At 35.2% G+C, this 26462-nt stretch overlaps 2 protein-coding genes across 4 annotated transcripts; both read left to right on the top strand.

Moving 5' to 3' along the window:
* Nucleotides 1–1103: 1103 nt before the first annotated feature.
* LOC132294918 (disease resistance protein RPV1-like) lies at nucleotides 1104–14466 on the top strand. 3 transcript variants are annotated; one of them, XM_059792938.1, is made up of 6 exons: nucleotides 1547–1664; nucleotides 5124–5201; nucleotides 5615–6713; nucleotides 8386–8811; nucleotides 11917–13497; nucleotides 13672–14466. In XM_059792938.1, the coding sequence occupies exons 3-6, from the start codon at nucleotides 5685–5687 to the stop codon at nucleotides 14350–14352; spliced, it is 3717 nt and encodes a 1238-aa protein (XP_059648921.1). In that variant the 5' UTR covers nucleotides 1547–1664; nucleotides 5124–5201; nucleotides 5615–5684; the 3' UTR covers nucleotides 14353–14466. The 3 variants fall into 3 exon arrangements, with proteins under 3 accessions (XP_059648920.1, XP_059648921.1, XP_059648922.1); XM_059792939.1 differs by having other exon boundaries at nucleotides 1551–1664; nucleotides 5118–5201; XM_059792937.1 differs by lacking the exon at nucleotides 5124–5201 and having other exon boundaries at nucleotides 1104–1664.
* A 7523-nt stretch (nucleotides 14467–21989) lies between these two features.
* On the top strand, nucleotides 21990–24503 carry LOC132296203 (uncharacterized). Its single transcript, XM_059794420.1, has 5 exons — nucleotides 21990–22796; nucleotides 22900–23079; nucleotides 23165–24241; nucleotides 24336–24388; nucleotides 24470–24503. The coding sequence occupies exons 1-5, from the start codon at nucleotides 21990–21992 to the stop codon at nucleotides 24501–24503; spliced, it is 2151 nt and encodes a 716-aa protein (XP_059650403.1).
* Nucleotides 24504–26462: the final 1959 nt, after the last annotated feature.

The raw sequence follows: 26462 nt of genomic DNA, 5'->3' as shown, positions 1-26462 counted from the left end.
TTGTTCTGCCTGTAAACATGAGAAATTTCTTTCTTAGTAGCATTACAGGATGGATCAATTATTTTAGGTTGGCTATAAGCCTTGGTTTCCACTTTGATACCACTGTCAGGGTCTATCCTTTTCAGAATTAGATGTTCAGTGGGAGGATGGACATAGTGATAAACCTTATCTTCAGTTGTGGTCCATGGTTTGAAAAAATCATCCAATATGTTTATATTAACAAGGGAATGATTGGTCATATAAAACCAAGAAACAAAAGGTATAACTATTTTGCGTTCTTGGAGAAAGTCATAAAATTGAGTTTTAAAAAGCTGTAGTTGATTTTGATTAAAAGCTTTAAAATACCAATTTCTGAATTCTTTATATTGATCCTGTTGAAATTCAGTATTAATGGCAATTCTATCTGGGACAAAATCCATTAAAACTAATATTCATGAGGGTCATTTATGTCTGCAGGATCATCAAATTGATCCTTGACAGATTCATTTCCGATTCCCATTTCAGATGGAGTTGGGCTGAATTCAATTCCAAATTGGCGACGAGACATGCCTATTGGTGCTTTCTCGTAAACTCCTCTTGGAATTTGATTCTGAGACTGTGTTATTCAGGACCAAGATGGTGATGTTTTTCTGAATTTCAGAAAATCATTAGATCTACCTCGATCTATATCATCTAAAGGAAGTCATCTTCTTTATCATGTTTCTTGTCCTCCTTCTCGCCATTCGATTTCGTCGAATTACAGAAAGGAAGATCTTCCTGAAGTCGTTGGTCCAAATCAACTATAATTGTAAATTGTAAAGTATAAAATGATAATTTAATCTTTTAATTTAATTTTGTAAGTTAAAGAATTTCTTTAACAAAGTCAAATGATATTTTAGATTTAATCATTTTAGTTAATTTATATAGTGTCAATTTTGCATGTAACTATTAAGATGTGAGTAAAAAACGGAATAAATATTTATAATATGAGTAATAATAATTTTTGTGGCAGGTTAAGTGTCAAATCAGCAACGAATTGATTTTCAAAATATTAAAAGTTTAAAACCGTAAAACAAGTGCTTCGTTGCTTGACCTCGGGTTCAACGCAACAACAAAATTAAAGTCTCGCACCAAATGTATGTACGACGTATAAATATATATATGCAACAAGTTGCTTTGAGACATAGCAACTTCACCTAACTACTAGCAGTGAAAATGGCGGACAACAATACCATCTCCGGTTCAACTCAGGCGTTCAGACTCAGGTGGGACGTGTTTCTGAGCTTCATAGACGACGAAGACACACACAGTTTCGCGGATCAACTCTACACAGAACTCGACAGAAAAGGCGTCCGAGTTTTCCGAGGCAACGACGAGTTGATTCAGGGGGACGACGTCCCTCCGAGTCCGATCGGAGACTCGGCCGTTTCAATCATCATCTTCTCCCCCAACTACGCCTCCTCCGGGCGGTGCCTCGAGCAGCTTGCCGACATCTGCGAGCTCCGGCGACTTGTTCTTCCCGTGTTCTGCCGAGTCGACCCGTCGAACGTCCGGGGACAGAAGGGGCGACGGTTCGAAGATGACTTTAGAAGTCTCGAAGAACAGTACGGACACGAGAAGGTTGCGAGATGGAGAAAAGATATGGGGAAGGTCGGTGGAATCGCCGGTTTTGTTCTGCAAGACAGGTAACAACACTTCCTCTGCTCTATTCGTTTCAGTTTTCTAGAGAGAGAAACCCTAATTAAAACCCTAATAACCTTTATTCATCATTCTACAGAGAAGAATATGATTAAATTGGGTAAATTCGATTTTTGCACTTTTATGTCCTTTTGATACATGAAATTCAAGTTAAATTTATAGAAGGAAATGGACAATCCTATATTTTTAACTGCATAGGATCATATGTGATTTGAAAGGTTTGTTGTGAGTTGTAGAGAACGAGAGTGGACTTCTACAGTTGACATCTGATTATAGAAGTTAATTAGACCCACTTTTATATTTTGGTTGAAAAGTGTGTAACATTTTTAGTGTGTGTGTATATATATATATATATTGATAATTAAAAATTTTGGACCATTTCTTGATTTGTGCATTTCATTGGATGTTTAGTATATTAAATTATTAATGTGGAATGAAAATTCAATTTGGATTTCTGATATTATGTATTGTATAAGGTGATGTATTGGAATCTTTAAACAGGTCCCAATGCAATCTGCAATTTTTTAATCGTAGTTGTGGAGTCTTTTAGTTTAAAGAAGGTTCTTTTGGTGATACGTTTGGTGTGCAGGAATGGAATGAAATGCAAGTGCGAATGGAATGAGAATGGGAATGGAATGGAATGGTCATTCTCATTCTATTGTTTGGTTAGAAATGTGAAATGTGTAGGAATGGAATGATAATAACCATTCTAGTGTTTGATTGGATCAATTTAAAATTTAGAATGGAATAAATTTCTAATTGAATTCTCCAAAATATCCCTCCTAGAAACAAATAAATTAAATTAACAAAATGATATTCTCTAATAATTTTTTAAAAATAAATGGTGGCAGCGGTGGTTGTGGATGGTGGAAAGCGGTAGTAATGTAGGTGGTGGTGTTGGAAGGCGGTGGTGGTGGAAATGGTGGAAATTGGTGGCAGCAGTGGTGGTGGAAGGTGGCAGCAGTGTTGGTGGAAGGTGGTGGCAGTGATGTGGTGGTTGTGGTGGAAGGAGATAGTGGTGTGACTATGGTGGTGGTGGAAGGCAGTGGAATTGGCAGTGGTGGCGGTGGTGGTGGAAGGTGGTGACGATGGTGGTGGTGGTGGAAGGCGGCGGCGGTGGTGGTAGCGGTGGCGGTGGAAGGCGGTGGCGGTGGTGAAAGGTGGTGGTGGTGGTGGTGGTGATGGAAGGTGGTAGAAGGTGGTGGAAGGCGATGACTGTGGCGTTGGCGGTTGTTGAAGGCGGCGTTGGCGGCGGTGGTGGTAAAAGGTGGCGTTGGCGGTGGTGGAAGGCGGTGACGGTGGTATAGGGCTGTGGCGGTGGATGGTGGTGGTGATAGTGAAAGGCGGTAGCAGTGGTGGTGGTGGAAGGTGGTGGCAGTGGTGAAAGGCGATGGCGGCGGTAGTGGTGGAAGGTGGTGAAAGGCAATGGCATTGGTGGTGGTGGAAGGTGGTGGCGGTAGCGGTGGTGAAAGGTGGTGGTGGTGGTGGAAAGTAATGGGCGATGGTGAAAGTCGGTGGTGGTGGAAGGCAGTGGTAGTGGTGGTGGTGGTGAAATGCGAGATGATTGTGGTGGAAGGTAATGGTAGTTTTTGGACTTGGATTATGAGGGTGTTTTGGGAAGTTGATTTTTTAAAATAAATTACTTGGGAATGGAATTGCCATTCCATTGGTTTAGTTGTGGAATGGATTTTCATTCCAATGGAATGGCTATTCCCATTTTAAGTTGCATACCAAACAAATAAATGGTTGGAATGGGCATTCCATTCCATTCCATTCCTACATACCAAACGTAGCATTAGTTTCTAACTTGTTATTTACCTTTTTTAAAGGTGCGTTAGATTTCAAATGCTAGTTGACAGTTTTGGAATTCTTTAGATTTTCTGTTCTCCCCCAAGATTGAGCCATAGTATTGAATTTGTTATAAGATTTAAATTTATTCCATCTTTCAGTATTTGTACCCCTATTAAAGCCTTTTAAGTTGATTTAAGTTCAGATTTTCATCACCTAGGTCTTTACAATATCAACCAAGACTCTCATTTTTTTTTTTTTTGGTAGATTCTTTTCTTTCTTGCGGCATTTAGAAATTTTCTTCTCGAAGATAAAACAGTTATGACACTGATATTTTATGTGACCCTTTTTACCACAATAATGTAAAGTCTTAAAATGTGTGTTAGAATTACCAACAAATCCCAAACTACTCTTATCTCCAAAAGGTTTACCTATCCCTAGAAGTGTGTTTAATTTTTTTTTGTCCCACCTGTGAAGTGTTGAATGGTCTCTTTTGATTTTTGCAATTTGCACTCAAGATATTTTTTGGCATTTACAACTCAATTAAATTCACTTTATCTATGAGAGACATCTTTCAATTTCTAAAGATTTGACCATATCTTTGAGGGATTTTCTTTCAGTTTTCAACTCTCTAACTAAGACTTGAGACTTTTCTAAATCAATCTTAAGGAAATCACATTCAAGTTCCATATATATATATATATATATTGTATCTCACCATTATCAGGTTCTGAATCACTCTACATTCATCATTAAGAGATAATGATTCACTAGAATTTGAGCTCAAAGAGTCTAACAAGGGGTTTTGATGATTTACTCTTAGAACAGGTTGTTTCATCAACAAAAGCAGTGAGATTCATGAGTTCCATGGCAGGGAGAAATTCATATTATCTTTTAAATTGGATTCTTTTTTCTTTTTTTTTCCTTTTCTTAGGAGACTCAAGAATAGTTCTGCCAAAACAATTATTTTTAAGATAGCTATGATTTATCAAACCCAAATGCTTATTTACTGCACATAGCCTGACTCTGGATGCTTTATTGATGGGTCAAAGAGACTCGAAATTAGGCGTATAATGTATTGTTGGAAAGTTTATGGAGTCTAATTTATCACGATATTCTATTTATTTTATTTTGAATGATAGTTTGAGGACACACAGTCCATTGTTACAAATTGAAATCCTTGCCAAAATCAACTTTAATATATATATATTAAAATTAAACTCGAAATCTAAGTTTTCTATCCAACGTTAAAGTATCCAAATTCACTCCCAATGAAATAATAGTAACCTTTAAATTTATAATTCTATTAAAACTAATTAATTAGTTTTAAATTAACTCCAAGTTATTTCAAGTTTCCTAATTTACTCTGAATCCTATGGTCTCTTAGGTCACTTACCTTCTTTATATTGTGATAGATGAAGGTTGAAGTAATTTGTTGATAAGATCCTTGGCTCAGTCTTCAATCTACAATCACAGCTTCAAGCAAACCTTCCACTGAAGTGACATCAAATATTGACCATGGCACCACTTGTGCTCACAAAATATGCCAACACATGGTGCTTTTTCCTAGCACACATATGCACATATTTTTCCATAGAAATTTGAAGCAGATCATAGAAAAATGTTTAATACCTTGCTATTTTTGTTGCAAGGTATAGATTAGTGAAATATAGCCAAAGAGAATTTGGTTAATTATAGTTCAAGACATTGTTGAAAAGGAACGGAGGTCCAAATTGGTAAGTTGCTATATGTTTTACTTAAAAATTATTTACTCGGTTATGAGAATATTGACTCCATATAAAGGCATGCTTTCTTTTTCTTGGTATACATTGAAAAAACATGTAGATGGTGTTGTTCACATGGAACTTCTATTTTCTATTACAAGTGTACATTGTTTTGATGTACGTTCTTCACATGTGGTTCTCTCATAGCATTAAGAAATTCCAACTTCAATCCTAAAGATTGCATAATTGCTAAATTTGCTATGTGTTGTGGAGTTATTTTGGTCACGTTAAGTATAATTATTACTATCATTCATGTTGACATACACATCATACCTTGGTCCTCCCTCTGCATTTGATTGTCAAAGTTTCTTATACATGTCTCCTTTTTGTATTTATTATGGACTTATGATCATGTTTATTGGCAGGGAAGAACGACAGTTGATTCAATCTTTAGTCAAAAAGGTTTTGAGTGAATTGAGCAATAATCCTGTGGGTATGGCTCCATATATTGTGGGACTTGATTTTCGTTTAGAGGAACTGATGAGAATCTTAGATGTTAAATCCAACGGCATCAGAGTTTTGGGGCTTCATGGAACAGGTGGGATTGGTAAGACTACCCTTGCCAAGGCACTTTATAATAAACTTTTCAGTCACTTTGAACGTCGTAGTTTCATTTCAAATGTTAGAGACACTTCTTCACAAAAAAATGGTAAAATATCTCTTCAAAACAAACTTCTTAGTGATCTTTCCCAAGTGCCTTCTGTAAATAATGATTATGCTGCTCAGATTGCAATCAAACGGATATTGAATGAGAAGCGTGTTCTAGTTGTTTTAGATGATGTAGATAATGTAAGCCAAGTTAATGCTTTAATTGGCAAGAGAGAATGGCTTTGTGAAGGAAGTAGAATCATTATCACAACAAGAGATAGAGATGTCTTGCTTATTGACCATGTGAGTGAGGTATATGAGGTGAAAAGCTTGGGTTCTTCTGAGTCACTAAATCTATTCAGTTATCATGCATTCAGAAGAGAGAATCCCACGGAAACATTTTTGAGTCTGTCCCTGCAAATTGTGTCTCTTACTGGAGGACTACCTTTGGCTCTGGAAGTGTTTGGTTCTTTTCTGTTTGATAAAAGGAGAGTAAAAGAATGGGAAGATGCTCTACAAAAGCTGAAGCAGAATCGTCCACACGATCTTCAAGGTATCTTGAAGATAAGTTTTGATTGGCTGGATGACGAGATGAAGTGTATATTCCTCGACATTGCGTGTTTATTTCTAAATCTGGGAATGGAAAGAAATGATGCGGTTGACATATTCAAAGGCTGTGGTTTTAAGGCAGAGAATGCAATCAATTTCCTCGTAGCAAAATCTCTCATTAGGATTGATGAGGACAATACTTTGTGGATGCATGATCAGATTAGAGACATGGGAAGACAAATTGTGCAGGAAGAAAACCTTGATCCTGGTATGCGCAGTAGATTGTGGGTTCATGGCGAAATTTTGACCGTCTTGAAAAATGAGAAGGTATGGTACTTAGCTCAAAACCTCATCTTTTCTTTAAATATATTTTAAGCAACTCTTAGATTGAGCATTGACCAGCTTTCTGAGCCAACTTCCAGTTCTGTAAAGTGACACACATAGGTCTCACAGTTTTTTTTACGAGACACCTTCATCTGTTTAATTTTTTTTTTCCCCTACACACAATGTTACATTTACTCTTCAAAGTGGTTGAAGTACCCGTGTCGGACACAATACTCGGATGTGGGTATGAGATATGTGTTTGACACTTTTGGTTGGACATGCAATTAAAAATCATATTATGTAATTCAATTTTTATTATATTATTGCTTCAAAATGAGTGAAATGTCTATATTGGACTCTATGTTACAAAAATACATTAATTCACTCTAGAAAACAAAATAGAAATAATATGAATATTTAGCAGTGTACATGTGTCCTATTTGGGGTTTTGATATGTCCGGCATGTAAATACAAACCCGCACCCGACATACGTACCGAAGTCCATATAATATAATAAAATCCTGCTGCCACCCCAAAAAAAATTAAAAAAAGAAAAAGGTGTAAAAATGGTAGAACTCTTTGCCATGCGCAAATAGCGCTGGCAGTGCACATGATTAACCAATAGGGAAAATTGTGCAACAAAGCCTTGTCACAACTAGATGGGGTTGGCTCAAAAGAATCACATGAAGAAATAAAAAAGATAAATAATGATTAGTCTTATACTCCTATTTTTCAATTGCAAAGACCAATAATTCCTATGAAATTTATTAGGATAATACTTTTAATAAATTTTTCCAACAAATTTCAAAATTCTATTAACAAATTTTGTGTTAAACTATTCCCCTTTCATATTGAAGTACTTTTAATATTCTTTCATTATAGGAATACTAATTTTTACATCTAAATTTTTAAACAGTATCAATTTAGAATAGGAACGAAAGCATATAGTTTTGATTGCCACCAAAAATAGAAAATTTTAAAATTTTATCTTACAATTTTTTTATATTTCACTATTTTTGGTGAAACTTATTGTTACATGTTTTAAAAATTCGATAACTTTTTTATGCTGTATATTAATGAATAAACAATGAATCATCTAATTTTTTTTCATATTTTTTCTGCTTCAGATTTTATAGAACAAGTAATTTCAATTCCTAAATGTAAATTTATGTAAATTTGAGAATAAGTTATATAAGAAATGCATCAAGGTATTATGAATTTTTCTGTAAAATTTATTTTAATAATAAAGAACATTGTGTTAAAAAAAAAATTAAGAAAGGGCAACATTAGAACTTTTTTTTATTGCCAATGGAATTCTAAACTTAGTTAAAAATATTAATTAAAACTAGTACTTAATTATCTTAATAACATTTCATAGGACTTAATGGTCCTTTCAATTGAAAAGTAGGACTATTCAGTAAATTTTCCGGAAAGTGAGTGTCAGTTGTATTTCCTCCAGTCAAAATATTTGGCCATGCATTATTTATTGTAGCGTCCCACTTGAAATACCATAAAGCTCTAAATTTTAGCGTCACTTCACTTGACTTTGGCTTCTAATTTTGTTAATTTTGATTAGTTTCATATGATTGATGTTAGCTGCTTGTTTTTATTTATGTGGCATCAGCTTATAAATTTATTATATTTTATTTAAGTAGTTCCATATGATTGACATTAGGGAACTAAAAACGTCCAAGGGGTCATTATAGACTTCGAAAAGAAGAATTTTCCAAGGATTAAGACTGCTAAAAGCATTTCTTGGAACCAACTTTGGAGAACACCCAATTTCACCTCTGCAGTAACATACTTGAAGGAGATATACAAGGAATACTTTCAAGATGATGCTCGGGATGAGGGTCAGGTGGTACTTTGCACTAAGTCATTTGAATCAATGGTTAATCTACGACTGCTTCAATTCAGTAATGTAGAGCTAGAAGGAAATTTCAAACATATACCTGCTGAACTGAAGTGGCTACAATGGAGAAAATGTCTGCTGAAAACTCTTCCTTCTAATTTTTGTCCACGGGAACTTACTGTCCTTGATCTATCAGAAAGCAAGATAGAAAGACTTTGGGGACAGAGACTGTGGTTCTGGTATAATAAGGTATGTTGCACTTAACAGGTGAATTAACTATCATATGATCATTGCAGCTTATTTCAAATTACATGAGTCTGAGGCTTAAAATTTCTTTACTGTTAATTGGTCATGGTTTCTTTTAACCATGTTATTGAGGACTTAAGAGTCCATAAATATGTGTTGCAATGTGTTGGTGATTGGCAAGACCTCTATGCATGATTTTTTTGTTTCTCTTTTTTCTCATGCCTCGTGGCATGACCTTGGTTATGAAATATCTTGTGTTATTTGACATATTTTGAATTTTTACTTACTTCAAGTAGGATGAAATTAGGGCAAAAGGCGAGATTGTAGACCTTAGAAAACATGGTTGGTTATGGGGCCGACTTGGATGAATTTGCAGGATCCCAATCTTGTTGGTCACAACCCTTCATTTGGAACTCCTGTCACTGATAAATTAGGATTAATATCTAAAGGCATCAACCATCTCAGCTGCTTAATCATCTAGTTTCAGCCATCAATCACAGTGCTCCAGATCACACTATGGACACTATGGAGGAGCATTTCTGTCATTCGAGTGGCAGATTACCTTTAATTTTTAAAAAAAAATTGGAATAATCTTTTTGAAGCATGTATGGTCAACTTTTTGAAGTCTGGTCTCCCGTGGTGACTCTGGCCTTTGCTCGGTGCCAATTTGCGGCTTGGGTCAGGCAGTAGATGGCCCACCCTCAGCTGTGGTTCTTTTTTATGGAATTTTAGTTTTTGTCTTTTTTATGCTTTGCTGTCCCAACGATTTTTACTTGTGCTGGAGGTCGTTTGTTGCTGCTTGTTGTCTAACTTGTATAGCATCTTTTCTTAAATAAAATCACGCTCACCAAAAAAAAAAAAAAAAACTGTTGTTACATCATCAATAGGACTTAGGTTGACAAATTTTGCAGAACAAGACTTGGGAGTCTGTAACTTTTGTTTTTTGATTTCTAGGTTAGATTAGAAATTTAAAAAGTTAGTGCTAGTTGTTACTTATTGCTCATGGTTGAAGAAGAAATTAAAGCTACATACAAGTTAGGATTCATCTAGGTAAAAAGGTAATTTAACGCTTTAATGCACTCACCTAGTTAGGACTCTTCAACATCAAAGGTAAAAAGGTAATTTAACGCTTTAATGCACTCACCTAGTTAGGATTCATCATACATGTATTGGGTTTCTAAGATTTCATTGTTAGTTTGATTATCAATTCCCATCAGATATGCTTGCAAAAGTGTTTTTTGAAACTTCATTTCTTAAATTTTTATAAGTATAAAACTGTAATCGACTTTGATCAATTGAACGATCCATCAGGGCTTTTTTGTTTTTTTTTTTTTTTAAAAAAAACCTTTATGTATATAATTTTGTAAAATTTTTAAAAATCCCCCCCTCCAAAAAACAGAAATGCTTTTTAAAAAAAATTCTCTAAATCTTTCTTTCTTTTCCTTCTTCTTTTCTTTCTTTATTTCCTTCAACCAAACCCTGATCTTCTCTCTCTTAAAAATTTTATTCATCTTCCTGCACATGCATGATGTATCTGCATTAAACTTCTTTTCTCTCTTCTTATTCTTTTATTTTTCTTTTCTTCTTTAAATTTATTACTGAAATTTTTTACACTTGGGGCTTGTTTGGAAGCAGTTTTTTGTTTCGTGTAAGATGAAAAAAATAAACAAGTCACAAAAACTCGTTTGTTACGTTTTCCACAATCTTGCATCTGTTTCGAAAAAAAGCCCCAAATCTGAAGGCAAAACAAAGTTATTTGCATTTATTTTTGCTATTATAGCTAAACAACTTGTTAGAGGATTTAAACATTAAAGTTACACTCTCTCCAATGGCTTAAGCTTTTAGAGTAGATGGTTGTCAACATGGTATCCTCATCGTCACCCTAATAATTAAAATTGAAAAACACGTGTTGGACGAAAAGAAGGCCATACGTGAGGGGGCGTGTTAGAGGATTTAAATATTAAAGTTACACCCTTTCCAACAACGTAAGCTTTTATAGTAGATGGTATTTAACACAAACAGTTTTTTTTTTTTTAACAAATATAATGTATACTATTTTTTAAAAATCATTCAAACATTTTTTTATAAAACATTTTGCAACAAATTTATTTACCAAACATGTTTTTGTTTTAGAATAAATCACACCGCAACAAATAATTATTGCTTCCGCTTCATATGAATTCGAAAATGCAAAATAGAAACTGTTGCTAGATGGACCCTTAATGTCTGTATTTCATGTACTGAATTTTCTTTACAGCAATTATTTTTGAATTATTACGTACTATTTATATTGATTAGTAATCTAATAGTCCTGTTGCACTATTAGATTGAATATTTTTTTTTTTTTTCTTAAATTCAATATGCCTCCCTGAAATAAACTCCTGTCTCTGTCACTAATCGAGGGCCACTGGAGTTGTGTAAATCGGTTGACTAGCGCCTTGATTGATCGAGCCATGCAAAAATCCTGCTTACTTTTCAGTTTAAAACAGTAGAAACCGTACTTTCTATAGGCCTCTCGTTTGCCTCTATATACACTACTCTAGGGCGGAATATATGTTGACTAGGTCCCGTAGTTTTTCCCGTTGCGTGTTCCATGTAAAAATTCTTTGTTTCCATTATTTACTGCTTTACTTGGTGATTGCATGATTTGGATGATGGAATGAGTGGTCTAATTTTCAGTTATATTTTAAATTTAAATTTTTTGTTCGTTTAAATTTAAAAAGTGCATAAGTTTAACTAATCCAACCAACAAGACCTATTTACGCCCCCTTCTAGGTCTAGATCATGGGCCTTATGCAATTCTCTATCAGAGCCATGGGTTCAGGTCCTACAAACTTTCAACCGTAATTGGTAAATGGAAAAAGGGATGTCCAGAGTTTGTTCCTGCACTTTCTAAATTGGCTTCCTTGTGTCTATTTTTCATTCTTGGTCATGCTCAAGTCACTGAAGTGCTTGGGTTTTGTTCTGCTTATATTTTTCTTTGGCAGTGGTTTAATTCTATTATTTCCCAACCCACCCCCCCCCCCCCCCCCCCCCCCCCCCCCCTCCCCCGCAGCCGAAGAAAAAAAAAAAAAGAATATTAAAAGTGGAAAATTTCTTGTTCACCAGGTTGGAGTGAAATTGATGGTTATGAATCTCCATGGTTGTTATAACCTAACTGATATTCCAGATTTATCTGGGCATCATGCCTTGGAGAAGTTGATTCTTGAGCGTTGCATTAGTTTGAGAAGCATTCATAAATCGATTGGGCGTGTGAGCACATTACGTTATTTGAACCTGAGAAGCTGTTCCTCCCTTGTTGAATTTCCAAGTGATGTTTCTGGGATGAAGGATCTTGAGAACCTGATCCTCTCTGGTTGCTCAAAACTGAAAAAACTACCACAGGACATGGGCGGCATGAATTCTTTAAAAGAACTTCTCCTTGATGGAACTGCTATAGAGAAGTTACCTGAATCTATATTCCTCGTTACAAAGCTTGAAAGGCTTAGTTTAAACGACTGCCAGTCATTGAAACAACTACCCATATGCATGGGAAAGTTGAGTTCTCTGAGGGAACTTTCTCTAAATGGTTCTGCATTGGAAGAAATACCTAATTCCATTGGCTTGTTGGGAAAACTTGATATACTAAGTTTGATGTGGTGTAGATCGCTGACTGTAATCCCTGATTCTGTTGGAAATCTCAAATCATTAACAAAATTTTGGCTTAATGGTAGTTCAGTCAAAGAACTGCCAGCTTCTATTGGTTCATTATCTTATCTGAAGGACTTGTCAGTTGGAAACTGTGTTTCTTTGAGTTCATTGCCTAGTTCCATTGAAGGCTTGGCTTCTGTTATTGAGCTTCAGCTAGATGAGACACCAATTCTAAATCTACCGGATCAGATTTGCATGTTGAAATCACTTGAGAAGCTTGAGATGAGGAATTGTAAATCTCTTTGCTCATTGCCAAAATCAATTGGAAGAATTGTGACTCTTACTACATTGATTATCGTGAATGCTGCCATAACTGAGTTGCCAGAATCGATAGGAATATTGGAAAATCTTGGAACGTTAAATTTGAACAAATGTAAGCAGCTCTCTAAACTGCCAGCTTCGATTGGGGAATTGAAGTCTTTGCACCACTTGCGAATGGAGGAAACTGCTGTGACAGAACTACCCGAAAAATTTGGGATGCTCACGAGCTTAATGGTATTGAAAATGGCAAAGAAACCTTATCAAGAAGTGCCTCAGAATGCTGAAAATAGAGAGCTTGTTGCGCTTCCATCTACTTTCTCAAATCTCTCCTGGTTAATAGAGTTGGATGCTCGTGCTTGGAAATTATCTGGCAAAATACCTGATGATTTTGAGAAATTGTCATCATTAGAGATTTTGAATCTGGGTCACAATGATTTTTCTAGTCTTCCATCTAGTTTGAGGGGACTCTCTGCTCTCAAACAGCTTTTCCTTCCACACTGTAAAGAGCTCAAAGTTCTCCCCCCTCTTCCATCGAGTTTGGTGGAGATAAATGCTGCAAATTGTACAGCACTTGAAGAAATACCAGATCTGTCAAGTTTGCAGAGTTTACAAGAGCTGTTCCTTACGAACTGTGAAAAATTAGTGGATATTCCAGGCCTCGAATCCTTGAAGTCCTTGAGAAGGTTGCACATGAGTGGTTGCAGTTCATGCTCTTCAGTGAAGGGAAAATTTGATAAGGTCTCTCTCTCTCTCTCTCTCTCTGTTCGCGCGCATGCGCGTTTGCAGCTTGCTTTTACATGCATGCATGATGGCATACATTATCATAGTTTTGCATGATTCTTGATTTTATAATCTCCCTGAGTACTATTTTGAACAAAAAGTAATTTATTGTTGACAACTTTCCGAATGCAGGTTGCATTGAAGAAGTTATACAACTTGAGCTTGCCTGGAAGCACGATCCCAGAGTGGTTTACTCAAGGAGTGGTGCGTTTTTCAACGCGAAAAAACCGTGTGATTGAAAGTGTGATCATATGTGTTGTTGTCTCTGTCAACCATCAAACACCGAATGATTTAAGAGAGCAGCTCCCTGTAATACCAGATATTATAGTGAAGATTCTCAGACTGAATGAACCAGTATACACCAGTGCGTTGTATTTAGCTGGAGTTCCCAAGACACATGAAGATCAAGTTTATATATGCCGATTTCCAGATTACAATCCGTTGGTTTCTATACTAAAAGATGGCGATGAGATACTGGTGGAAATGCGAAACCCTCCATTTCTGAAGGGGGTTGAGCTGAAGAAGTGTGGGATTTATCTGGTGTACGAAAATGATGATGATTATGATGGAGACGAAGAATCGCTGGATGAAAGTCAGCAATCTGTATCAGAGAAGTTATCGAAGTTCGTTGGATTTTCCGAAGAGAATAATAATAATAATATGGACACCAGTTATGAAGTTGCAAGGAAAACGCAAGAGGAGGAAAGGGGAGAAGGATTAGCACCAGCAAACCACAGAAAATCCTTTGTTGTTCTCTTCATTGTCCTTTCTTGTTTCTTTGGGTTGTTGAGTTGGTTGGTGTTCAATTTTTAGTTCTTTTACATGTCTCTTTTGTTTTCAAATTTCAAGCTAACAAGGTTGTCCTCCTTGTGTGTGCTGTGTAATTTCTGCTATTAATGTTATTGCTCAATTCTTGTATTATTTTAACCCATCTGTGTCATTCAAACTGTTAAAATGTTGGAATGGATTCAAGTCTTAATATTTGTACTAGAGTTATGAGTCTTGGCTAGGTCTGTTGGGGATAATCAACTCCCTTCAACCCACTCAACGGTTGGTTGTTGTTGACAGTTAAGTTCCTTTTTCATCACACAGAGTAGAAGCATCATCACATCACATTATGTGACGGTCCAAGTTTTACAACCCGGTGCGTCAGTGATGATCCAAAATTTGATCCGGTAACGTATCCGAAATGCGGAAGCAAATTAGACAACTAAGGTCTTTAGAGATGTACGTCATCCCTAAGACACAAGAATGGCCCTTCGAGGAGTTTCGAGACTCAACAGAAGCAAAACGAAGACAAGGGTATCAAACTCCACCAAAAGAATGACCAAGGGTAAAATGGTCATTTTACCCGAAGAAGAAGGAATTTGACTTCCAACAAGTCAAATGAGATCAAAAATATCCAAAATCATTATTTGGTAACTTCACGTGAAGCCTCAAGGTCAAAGGAAGTGAAATCCCAAATGAACCCTATCCCGGTTCGAACTAAAACTGACACCCTCTCACTAAAACAAGGCTATCTTGAGGTAGGAGAAGAATCTGAAACTGAAATTGGTACCATTGGAAAGCTTACTTCGACATGGTCCGTTTAGACTTAAGAACGGACTAATTCGGAGTTTAAACGAAAAAGTTATGATAATTCAAAATTGGAAGGCCAAAGCTGAACCTGCAAAATGGTTCTGAAAGACTTGAACAGGTTCAACATCCTTGAAGCGGTTCAACATGGAGAAAATGTCCATGTTGGACCCAAATCACATCTTGAACCAATTCAGCCCCTCTGAACCGGTTCAACCCATCCAGAATTGAACCCAAACAGTAAAAATACAGAAAAATCAGAAAAATGAGTTTGAAACGCGGTTTTCGATACCAAGACGACATTTTTCGGAAAAATGGCGTGAAGAAACTCCCCCCAAAATCACATTTTCTATGTGACAGAGTTGAGACTAAAATTTATTTCCCGAAGAAAAATCCCAAAATACCCTTAAGCAAGATTTATGCAAGAAAAGTGTGAAATGAGTTCATAGGAGGTTCATTTCATCAACGAAAGAGTTCTTTCCAGAAACGACCATGTACGCAGACGTAACTTACCTATTGGGATATGCTACAATGATTCACGGTTTAAAAATACCGTCGATGCAAAAATCTAACCCCCCAACGGCTAAAAAGGCGAAAAAGCACATAAAAAAGAAATTTTGAAACTTAAAATCATAAAATGGTTTCAATTTACCGTTTGGCCATTGGCGACTCTTCATGCATGACTAATGAGATCCTATGAAAGAACAAAAATGAAATTCCCACACCTGATGCAAACATGGTGAAGTAAAAACTTGACATTTTTCAATATTTCCATAATAATCCTTGAAAGTGAATATGCATAAAATACAAGATATATGTCATTGGCTTCCGGCCTCATCTCATACATGTCAAATACATTGTAAAGAGTGTACTTATGTACACATTACATGTTTAGAATCAAATATACACATTTTGACATATGTGCTACAAATAGCATTTCATACTAACATTTGCATGAATCATGAACAAGAATACACTTAAAGAACTTCAATTCATCGAAACGATTCAGGGATATTTTGCATCCCAAACCAAGGCATCCGTACCCGACAAATCACCCGATAACTTTGGAGTGAATAAACAAGTTACTCGTAGGAAATGAGCATGCATAGACTCAACTTTTTACAAGATTATTACATTAACATGAAACAATTCAAAAGGATCATGCCACCTAACGTCTATGTCAAATGTGATACTCAGAGAGTATCCTAAGCTACCTTAGATCATTTCTAGTATAAATCACATCCTTCATGCAATTCCAAACAACATAAGGCCATGCTATACAAAGCAACAAGATATAGATTCTCAAAGCCATCAACTTGAAATCTAAAACACGAAAACGATAAAAGTGGGTCATGCCACATAACGTCTATATTCCAAATGAATCTATAGGATCATTCCTAAGCTACATTTGAATATTTTAACATAAATGTACTTGATAACATCAAATACATGCGATTATTCCTTAGAAATCATAATGCATAAATGTACTTAACAATATTAAAAACGTGCGATAATTCCTTACAAACCATAATGCACAAATGTACTTACAACATTAAAAATATGCGATGATTCCTTAAAAATCATAATGCACAAATATACTTAACAATATTAAAAACATACAATGATTCCTTAAAAAGCATAATGCACAAATGTACTTAACAATATTAAAAACATACAATGATTCCTTAAAAATCATAATGCACAAATGTACTTAACAACATTAAATCGCCAATAACCAAAACCATAAGTCACAATTAAACATGATTGTCAACTTGGAATTGAATGCGAAATCAAATAGTGGAAGACTTGGACATCAAATATTGGATAAAGGCAAGACCTAAACGATTATTCGGGGCACTAACCCGTTGGGAATACCACCTTAGTGTGCACTATAAAATAGGAAGAACTCATACCTCCCGTACTAGAGCCAAATTCTAGCCAAGTCTCTGTAACAATGTCCCAAGTGACTTCAAAATAAATAAATAAGTTCACAACTTATACGTAATTTAAATAATGCATGAAATCACTTTCCATGCACAAGTAGGTTGAAACCACACAATCCATGCCTTAAAGTTTCAATTCTAAAATAGCATATATAATGTCAAATACAAAGTGTGCAATTCATTACACAAGCCAATCATATATTCAATATTGGAAACAAGTTCTCATGAATATAAATTTAACAACAATGTTATTCAATGCTTACAACACAACCAAGTGAATACATAACAAGTCTAAAATCCATGATTTAAATATAGAAACAACTTCTACGATATAATTAAATCTATGAAACAATTAGATAGAATTTAATTAAACAAAAAAATAATTAAATTCTCTATATTTCAAATCAATTCCAAATAAACTCAAATTAATATATGTTAAAGGACATAATATAGTCATTACATATATCAAATCAAAAGTGCAAGATGAGCAAGATATCATAGAATTTAAATTAATTAAATCTCTAAATTTCAAAAGTTATTCAAATGATTCCAAATTAATATATATCAAGCACTAAGTCATGGTCATACCATATATCAAGTCTAAAATGGAGTACAAGCAAAATGCAATTAAATAGAATTTAAATCAAATTAAATTCATTAAATCTCTAGATTTGAAAACTCATTTAAATCATCCCAATTTAATATATAACAAAAATCAAGTCATGGCTATGCCATATACCAAGTCTAAAATGAGTTATATGCAAGTTATAATAAATCATTAATTTATCAAATTAACAAAAGACATACGTACAACTTATATTTCATACAAAAGCAAATAAAACCCTTAAATAATAAACTAGAACACCCCCTACCTTACTAGAGAAGTGTCTCTCTAGAATCAAAGGCAAATCAACACAAAATGGCAAACCCTTCAATGGTTATGTAGAGGAGGATGAGAGGAATAAAAAATATTCCCAAGGTTAAACTTGGAAATCAATGGAAGGCTCTCAAAAATCAAAGTCAAAGCTTAAGGCTTTAAGTATCATCCATGGAGGCTAGGATTCTTTCAAGAGAGGGGTAAGATAAAGTAGTGAAGATGAAATATGAGTGGAGGATATAGAGATCCTCCACTCACTATGTGAACTAGCACCATGGTTAACACACACAACTTTGGTCAATTACACAAAAACCCTTCTTTAACAACATAATTCCAAAGTAGCCTAAAAATATTTGCATAAAGGTCTTTCCTCTAAATATCTTGCAAACTTAATTGCAAAATGGTGCTTTTTGAAAATATCTTCCAAATTAAATTACAAAATGGTCCCTAAAACGAAAAATAATTACTTTACATAATTACACTAAACCCCGAAAATCAAGAATATTTCCGAAGAAACTATGCATTCATGTCCTTTACGTAAAAGTAAGCAACTAACATACTTTTCTACAAAAGTAAAAATACACATAGAATGAAATTCGAGTATCGTGGATGCATGCAAAACTGAAATCAAATCCGAACACAAAAAGTGAGGTTGTGCTAGTAAAGTGACAAACGGGAAAAAGATGAAAAGTGAATAGTGTCACAAAAATGAAAATATGAAAATGACTTGGTCCTTAAATAAAGTCGTCAATTCAAAGAAAAAAGTCTCGAATATCATCCCCGAACACTCAAGATGACCCTAAGTGACGAGAAGTCGAACTCAAAAAAGAAAAGATCAACGGAAAAAAAATATCCGTGAAAATCTGAGAAAAGGAAATGAAGGAAACTGACTGAGTCATTACACATTAACTCAAGCATATATGGAGATAACAATCACACGCATTCACGCACAACACAATATTTTATATGGTTTACCCAACTTTAGGGTTACGTCTATGGGAGAGAGAGATTTTACTATTATGAATCAAGGAAGAGAATATACAACCACATGTTATCAAAACCTAACTCACTTGCTCATCATCTCTTATGAGGCTACATGTATATACTCGGGAATTATATATACTCACTCCTCTTCTAACAACACTCACCCTTAAACCCTTTACATATTTTCTCTCTTCTCTCTCTAAACCCCTCACACCTATCTTTATTTATCGAGTTTTCAAAATCTAATTCCTTGTTGGAAAAGTATTCCTCAACTTGCCTATAAGAAGTTACTATAATGATAACAGCTCTAAAATAGAAACATAATGGGATACAATTTCCTCCACAAATTTTAGCCTTCCAAAGTGAAAAAGGAAACTAATTTTTTGCACACAAATTTTGAGCCATAAACCCAACAATCTCTACTTTGGCTCAAAATTTAATCTTCACGTGCTCCTCCATAGCTCCACATCGAACAAGAATCTCTTCATTACTCCACCTCAAGCTCTTCATAACTCCACCTTAACTAAAGTATTATAATAAACTTGAGAAACATTCTAACAAGGTCTGCCAACGGGGGCACGAGTGAACCATCAATGTGTGACAACGTGCACTGTGACATTTTTGAAATTATGGGAGACTTGAAAGTCCGGAAAACGCTTGAAGAAACGACTTCAGAAAATTATTCGAGTCATCTCAACTTTCAAATTGGTCTCACCAATGAATTTTCTTTCTTTTTATACATATCTTTTTTAAAATAACAATTCAAATTTGAACAAATTTTGTCATAATAACAAAAATGTTGCTAAAATTTAAATTTTTTTTAAAAATAAAGAAAAATTTTAACTAATAAAAAAACTGTTTATTTATACACAAATTATTATTATTATTTTTTTTGGGGGAGGTTTTAAATTTTCTTTCCAGGCCCATTCTCCTAAGGATGATCCAACACACAAATTCATGCTCAATGGTGAATTCGGATCCTAACAGGGGCGGGAGGGGGTGAGGTCCAAGCGGAATGGGTTAAATTGACGTCTTTAATTAAAATCGCATTTCAAACCTTAATGCACAAAGTTGGGCTATGGCACGCCTGACACTAGGCATGCATGTGAAGGCGCTTAAATGCTATGGCAACTCAGTGACCGAGTGGGTGCCTAAGCATGGCTAGCCCAATTGGGTGCAGACACATTGGTGTGAGGGACTTGTGGTGCATGGCTAGCCCAAGTGGGTACTGGGTGGAGTTACGATTTCAATTGGGGGTATGAAAATTAAAGGAATTTAAAGAGAATGAGGGAAAAAAGAAAAAGTTAAAGAGAGAATTTTGAAAAATAAAAATAGTTTTAGGAGACATTGTATACAAATTTTCATATATTTATAAGGTTAAAGTGCAATAAACCCCCCTGAATTATACCCCAGGTGCAACAAACCCCCCTCAACTACAAATAACCCCCCCCCCAAACTATGAGTTTAGTTAAGTTTTAGGACAGAGAAAGTTTTGCCGGTGACATCTTATAATCGAAAATGTGTAAAGACCATTTTATCCCTTCAATAAAACACATCAATATAAGTAATAAAACAAATAAAAAAAAATATAAGTAATAAAATTGTTAAATTGATGTGGGACCCATTTTTATTTATGGAGGCAGTGAATTAATGATTGACACACATTCACCCTTATCACTGTAACTAACACTTTTATCACCTACCACCATTCATTCACCCCATTTACGGAGTACAATATCAACATAGGCTTTCATATATTGAATACAGAGAGATAAAACTTTATTGATCAGGATCAAATTCGTGCTTTCGTTCGATCTTCAGTCTTGATCTTCAAAGGTTACTCAGTAAAGCTCTAAACCCTAGCACATTAGTTTGTTAATATTGATTTAATATGCAAAAAAATGAGTAGTGATTTACTAAATTTTTCTAAAAATTGTTCTATGTTAGGGTTTAGTATGGTAATCCAAGATGTTTGGTCTTATTTGATTTTTTTTTTTTTTCACCTATGAAAGAATTTTTTTTTTTTTTTTTTTCCTGAAAATTTAAGCAACTGAAATATATTAAGTAAAAATTGCAAAAAAAATGAGTAGTGATTTACTAAGTTTTTGTGAAAATTGTTCTATGTTAGGGTTTAGTATGTTAATCCAAGATGTTTGGTTTTATTTGATTTTTTTTCCACCTGTGAATGATCTGTGAAAGATTTATTTTTATTATTATTTTTTCTCTCTCTCTCTCGAAAATTTAAGCAACTGAAACATATTAAGTAAAAATTGCAAAAAAAATGAGTAGTGATTTACTAAGTTTTGGGCGACATAAATTTGATTGTGTATTTGCATATGTTGTCACTTTTAGATTCTTCCATGTTTTGTTATATAGTGTTGAAAGCATCTACTTTTAAAGTTCTGCACCAAAAGCTTGTTCTTTTTTGCATCAGACATCAGTAATGTTTTTAGTAGGCAGCAACTTGGTCATTAGTGGTCCCTAGTAAAATCATTTGTATGTTTGGATTGTGATTGAATGGTCTTTGCTGTGAATTTATTTTAGGTCCTTTTCAATTATTGAAGTGTGGAGTTGCTATTGAATTTGTTACCCCGCGATTGAGTGGTCATGCTGAATGTAGTTTGATTTTTTTTTTTTTTTCTTTTTTTCGAAACTGTCCACTTGTAATGCACTTGTGACCATTGACCATATTCTACACTTCAAAGGTATTGTTTGTCTTTATGCACCTTTAAAGTGCTTGCATTTAAGTCACTATTTTTTTTCTTTTCACTTCTTACTTCTTTAGTGTGTTTAAAGTACTTGCCTGTCTTGTACAAATTTTGTAGATGCACCTTTACAGTATTGAGCTTCATCATGGAGGTCTTTTTTCAAAAACACCCCATATGACATACATAGGAGAAGCTACATCCTTCATTGAAAGTGTAGACCCAGACCTCATGACTTATACTGATATCTAAGAGATGGCAAATAATTTGGGATATGGGGATATCAAAGAAGTGTTTTATAAAGTACCATTCTTAAATGGTAATCACTGCTTCAGATAGGTCAGATGTGATTTAGATGTACTAAGGATGTTTTATGACTATGAAGCTCAGAGGGAAGGCAACCTGGTCAAGTTATACATTGTTGCACCTATGTTGAATCTGCAAGGGAAAGAAATTTCAATTTCAACACATAGTGCAGAAAATGAGGGCTTAACTTCAACTGATGATTATGCACAAGTTGAAGCAGATTTTGCACAGGTTGAATCTGATTATGCTCCTACTGATGAGTTGATAAGTGCATGTGGATCAGATGATGATGAGGGTAATGGTCCTAAGCACCAAGAATTTATTCCTTCAAAGGATTTGGGGGAAAAAGAAATAGCAGTGGGCATGAAATTTGCGACAGCTGCAGATTTCAGACTAGCACTTAGAGAAATAGCAGTGAAGAAAAGGTTTGATTTGAAGTTCAAAAGAAATGATGGGGATAGGATTTCTGAAGTATGTAAGGGGGGTTGTGGTTGGAAGATATTTGCAAGCAAGCCAGACGATGAGGATTGCTTAATAGTGAAGACATATGTTCCAGAGCATAATAACTGCCTTTGGTTTTATACAAATGGACAAGCCACATCTACCTACTTAGCAAATAAGTATCTAGAGCAAGTGAGAATTAATCCAGGCATGCCAACAAATACACTTAAGCGTACTATTGCAAGTGAGTTGGATATTGATGTGTCAGACTACAAAGTAAGAAGAGCAAAGAGAAAAGCTTTAGATGTTGTTGAGGGAAATGAAGTAGAACAATATGAAAAGATGAGGGAGTACGCTCATTTGATATTTACATCAAACCCAGGCAGTGTAGTTAAAATTCAAACTGAGCCCACAGCTGAAGAAAATGTGAGAAAATTTCAGAGGGTTTTTATTTGTTATGCTGCAATGAGAAAAGGGTTTTAAAAAAGGGTGTAGGCCACTAATTGGTGTAGATGGTTGTTTCTTAAAGGGACCATATGGGGGTCACCTTCTCAGTGCTGTATCTATTGATGGAAATGAACAAATGTTCCCAGTTGCCTTTGTTGTGGTTGAGTCTGAGACAAGGGATTCTTGGAGTTGGTTTATGTCAGAGCTCATGGATGCTGTGGGGCCTTACCAAGAAATCACATTCATATCTGATAGACAAAAAGTAAGTATATTTAACATTATTCAGTTCATATGTGGTTTAAAAATTTTGTTAGTTTAGAATTGAAATATTTTTCTTGTGAATGCAGGGTCTGGTTGACACTTTTGAGAACATAATGGATGGGTCAGACCATAGATATTGTGTGAGGCATCTATATGAGAACTTCAAACTTAGGTTCAAAGGGCAACAACTAAAAAATGAGTTGTGGGAAGCAGCAAGGTCTTTCACAGAAGCTGATTTTGATGTACATATGAGGAATATCAAGGTGTTGAATGCTGAAGCTTATGGCTGGCTTCACAATGTGCCACCTGAATTCTGGTCAAAATCAAGATTCACATATCAATCAAAAAGTGATATGGTGATCAATAATATGTGTGAGAGTTGGAATGCTGTCATCCTTCAAGCAAGGGATAAACCAATTATATACATGTTGGAGTGGATCAGAAGACATTTAATGTTGAGGTTCCAAAAGAAAAGAGAATGGATGGAATCAAAGGATGGTTTATTGTGCCCAGAAATTCAAAAGAATTTGAACAAAGTGAAAAGGCAAGCAAGGATGTGCAAGGTTCTTTATGCTGGTTATAACAAGTATGATGTTGAATACTTTGGCATTGGCGAGGCAGTTGATCTTGAGAAGAAAACTTGCAGTTGCAAAATATGGAATTTGACTGGTATACCTTGTAGGCATGTTGTAGCATGCATATTTTTAAGGAAGGACCTGCCTGAGTCATATGTTGATCCATATTATTATAGGGAAACATACTTGAAGGCCTATTATAGTTTAATACATCCTTTCTCTATGAGACAGTTGTTGAAAGCACAACCCTCCAACCCATTGCTTCCACCAACCTTTAGTAAACCCACTAGAAGACCAAAGAAGGCTAGAAGCAAGAAAAATGATGAGCCCAGTACTTCAACTAAGCTTAGCAGGTCAAAGCAACAGCTGAAATGTTCAAAGTGCCAGGTTAAAGGTCATAACTCAAGGACTTGTAAACTTTCTGCACCTTTGGTCATTGAGAAACCTCCACCAAAAAAGGGAGGTAGACCACCAATTATTGGCAGAGGAAAAGGACAACCAGTGAGAGGAAGGGGAAGGAGGGGTGAAAGAGGAAGAGTTGCTAGAACTGAAATTCCTACTACAGTACCTTCAAATCAGAGTCAGGAGGTATACTTTAATTAATTTTTTTTTTCTTTTTCCGGTAAACATAGTTCTTTGCTGGTGTTTTCCAAATCTTCTCACATGTGCATGTTCATAATAGGTTCAAAACATAACATTTTCTCAACTGGCATCAACACAGGCTTCATCTTCTAGGTGTGTTTCATTATTTTGCTTATTTAGGTAGCTACTGAAACTTGTTTAAATACTGAACATGTGTAATTTATGCTTTCACAGGTCAATGATGGACAATGACTATGCTTGTTGGTAGTGAAGATGGTTACAGTTTTTTGGGTGGTTGATGGTACTGAACTAATGGCTTTTGTTAACATGAATGACCTTTAAATCATTTTTTTGTCTTATTGTTTATGTTGACAAGAAGAATGACCAAATATTAATGTTTTGTTAATTAAGTACTGATGACTGGGATATGGAAACATTAAGATTAATTTGGTTATGTAATAAAAGTTCAGTATCTTTGAAGACTGTTACTTAATGTTTGTGTTGTTAAATTTTATGTTTGCTAGTGCACTATGCGAATTAGTATTGTGACTTAATATTTGTGTGTATCATATGCAGGTGGTAAGTGAATTTGATGAATGATATGTGCAATAAAGTGTACTAAATATAGGATATATGAGTAGTAGATTAGTGCAGTAGTTACTTGGTGTATATATGTGCAGGTGTTATATGCAGAATATATGTGTAGTAGCTAAGTGCATGTAAATTGTTCTATTAGGTCAAAATACCAGTTTTGGTTAGGTGCTATGTGCAGCAGGTCAATTACTCAATTAGGTCAAATTCTCATTTTTGGTCAATTGCCATGATCAACACAATAGCTGGATGCGGTGTGATAGCCCAAGTTCAAATCCCCACTCCATCAAGTTAAGGACATGTATGATATGTGATGAAGAATCAAATTGCCATAATTGGCAGTTAAAACAGCATCATGAATTGTAAAGCGTAAAGCTTCAAATAGAAACAATGCGCAAATCTTCAACCGATCACCTTTATTAATTTGATTTGAGGCTAAATTTCACTTTCTTTTTTTGCCTGGGCATTGATTTATTCCTGTATAGCGTCACCAATAGCAAACAGATTGAAAGTAACCCAGGGATATGCTAAATGTTCAAAGTCCTAACAGATTGAAATTAACTCGGGGATATGCTAACAGTCTAAACTGATAACATAGTGCAAGGAAGCAACCCACCATTCCCAAAACTTGCAAGTACCCGCACTGCACTTAAAAAAGGGAAAAACCTGTATTGTTTTTGGAATCAGAAATGTACATGGCTACCTTTTCACGACAAAACATCTCCAGTTCTTGAAAGGACCCTTTCGAATACTCAAAGATGATTCACCAATAAAACTCAGTCTTTGTAAAAGAAAATACTACACATCAGTATATATATATATGTGTGCGCGCGCCACATACACAACCAAAATTAAACTATGTATACATATATAAGAAGATATAGAGGAACTCATACTGTAAAAAAAAAATACAAAATATCAATATTGTATATGTGTATATAATATAGAGAGAGATGGACACACAGAGAGATATAATACAGAGGAACCCATGTCCTCCATAGCTTGCTGGGTCACTACAGTACTAGCGACCCCATCCTCTAACATGTAGCAACCCAAAGGTCACTACCATTCACGGCGAGAACCAGGTCACAAAAACGACCTGCTCATATTCTGTCACAGCAACACAAAAATCGCCGTGGTGTTCCGATCAAGGCCGTCGTAGAAGTTCATGGTGCGGACGCCGCTCTCGGTTTGGTGTACACGCCGCTCTCGTTTGGTGGAGGGGAAATGGAAAGAACCAAGATGTTTAGAGAGATCCGTTCGAGAAGTTGGGCATGCAACCATTAACCCGCCGTTCGGTAATCTTTCACTTGCTGTTTCTGCTTTCTCCTGTTGTGCCAATTCACAACATGAAGGGATTACAAAATACACCCAAATCTTCAATCTTTGAAATTCACTTTTAGACTGTTCTTTATTACTCCTTTATTTTGATTGGCAATACGAACAGCTCTGCTTTTGGTCTTTAATGGAGATAGAGAAGAGAGAGAAAATTTGGTGAAGACTGAAGAGGATAGAGAAGAATTAGGGATTTTGGGATTTTGGGTTGAATGGGTAACAATATGTATAATATAAGGGTAGTATGGTATTTTTGTATGATAAGGGTTAAATGGTCATTTAATTTAACTATAGTATTCAG

Source organism: Cornus florida, unplaced genomic scaffold, assembly GCF_030987335.1.
Source record: "Cornus florida cultivar Cherokee Brave unplaced genomic scaffold, ASM3098733v1 CherokeeBrave_3.0.0_Hap2_Chr02, whole genome shotgun sequence".
In the NCBI taxonomy this organism is placed as follows: Eukaryota; Viridiplantae; Streptophyta; class Magnoliopsida; order Cornales; family Cornaceae; genus Cornus; species Cornus florida.
This window is presented reverse-complemented; position numbering and strand designations above follow the sequence as displayed.

Coding starts and splice junctions, on each gene's coding strand:
- LOC132294918 (XM_059792937.1), top strand. CDS start 1,195: ATGGCGGACAACAATACCATCTCCGGTTCAACTCAGGCGTTCAGACTC. Junction 1,665..5,614: donor GGTTTTGTTCTGCAAGACAG/GTAACAACACTT, acceptor GTTTATTGGCAG/GGAAGAACGACAGTTGATTC. Junction 13,498..13,671: donor TGAAGGGAAAATTTGATAAG/GTCTCTCTCTCT, acceptor TTCCGAATGCAG/GTTGCATTGAAGAAGTTATA.
- LOC132296203 (XM_059794420.1), top strand. CDS start 21,990: ATGTTTTATGACTATGAAGCTCAGAGGGAAGGCAACCTGGTCAAGTTA. Junction 24,242..24,335: donor CTTCAAATCAGAGTCAGGAG/GTATACTTTAAT, acceptor TGTTCATAATAG/GTTCAAAACATAACATTTTC. Junction 24,389..24,469: donor ACACAGGCTTCATCTTCTAG/GTGTGTTTCATT, acceptor ATGCTTTCACAG/GTCAATGATGGACAATGACT.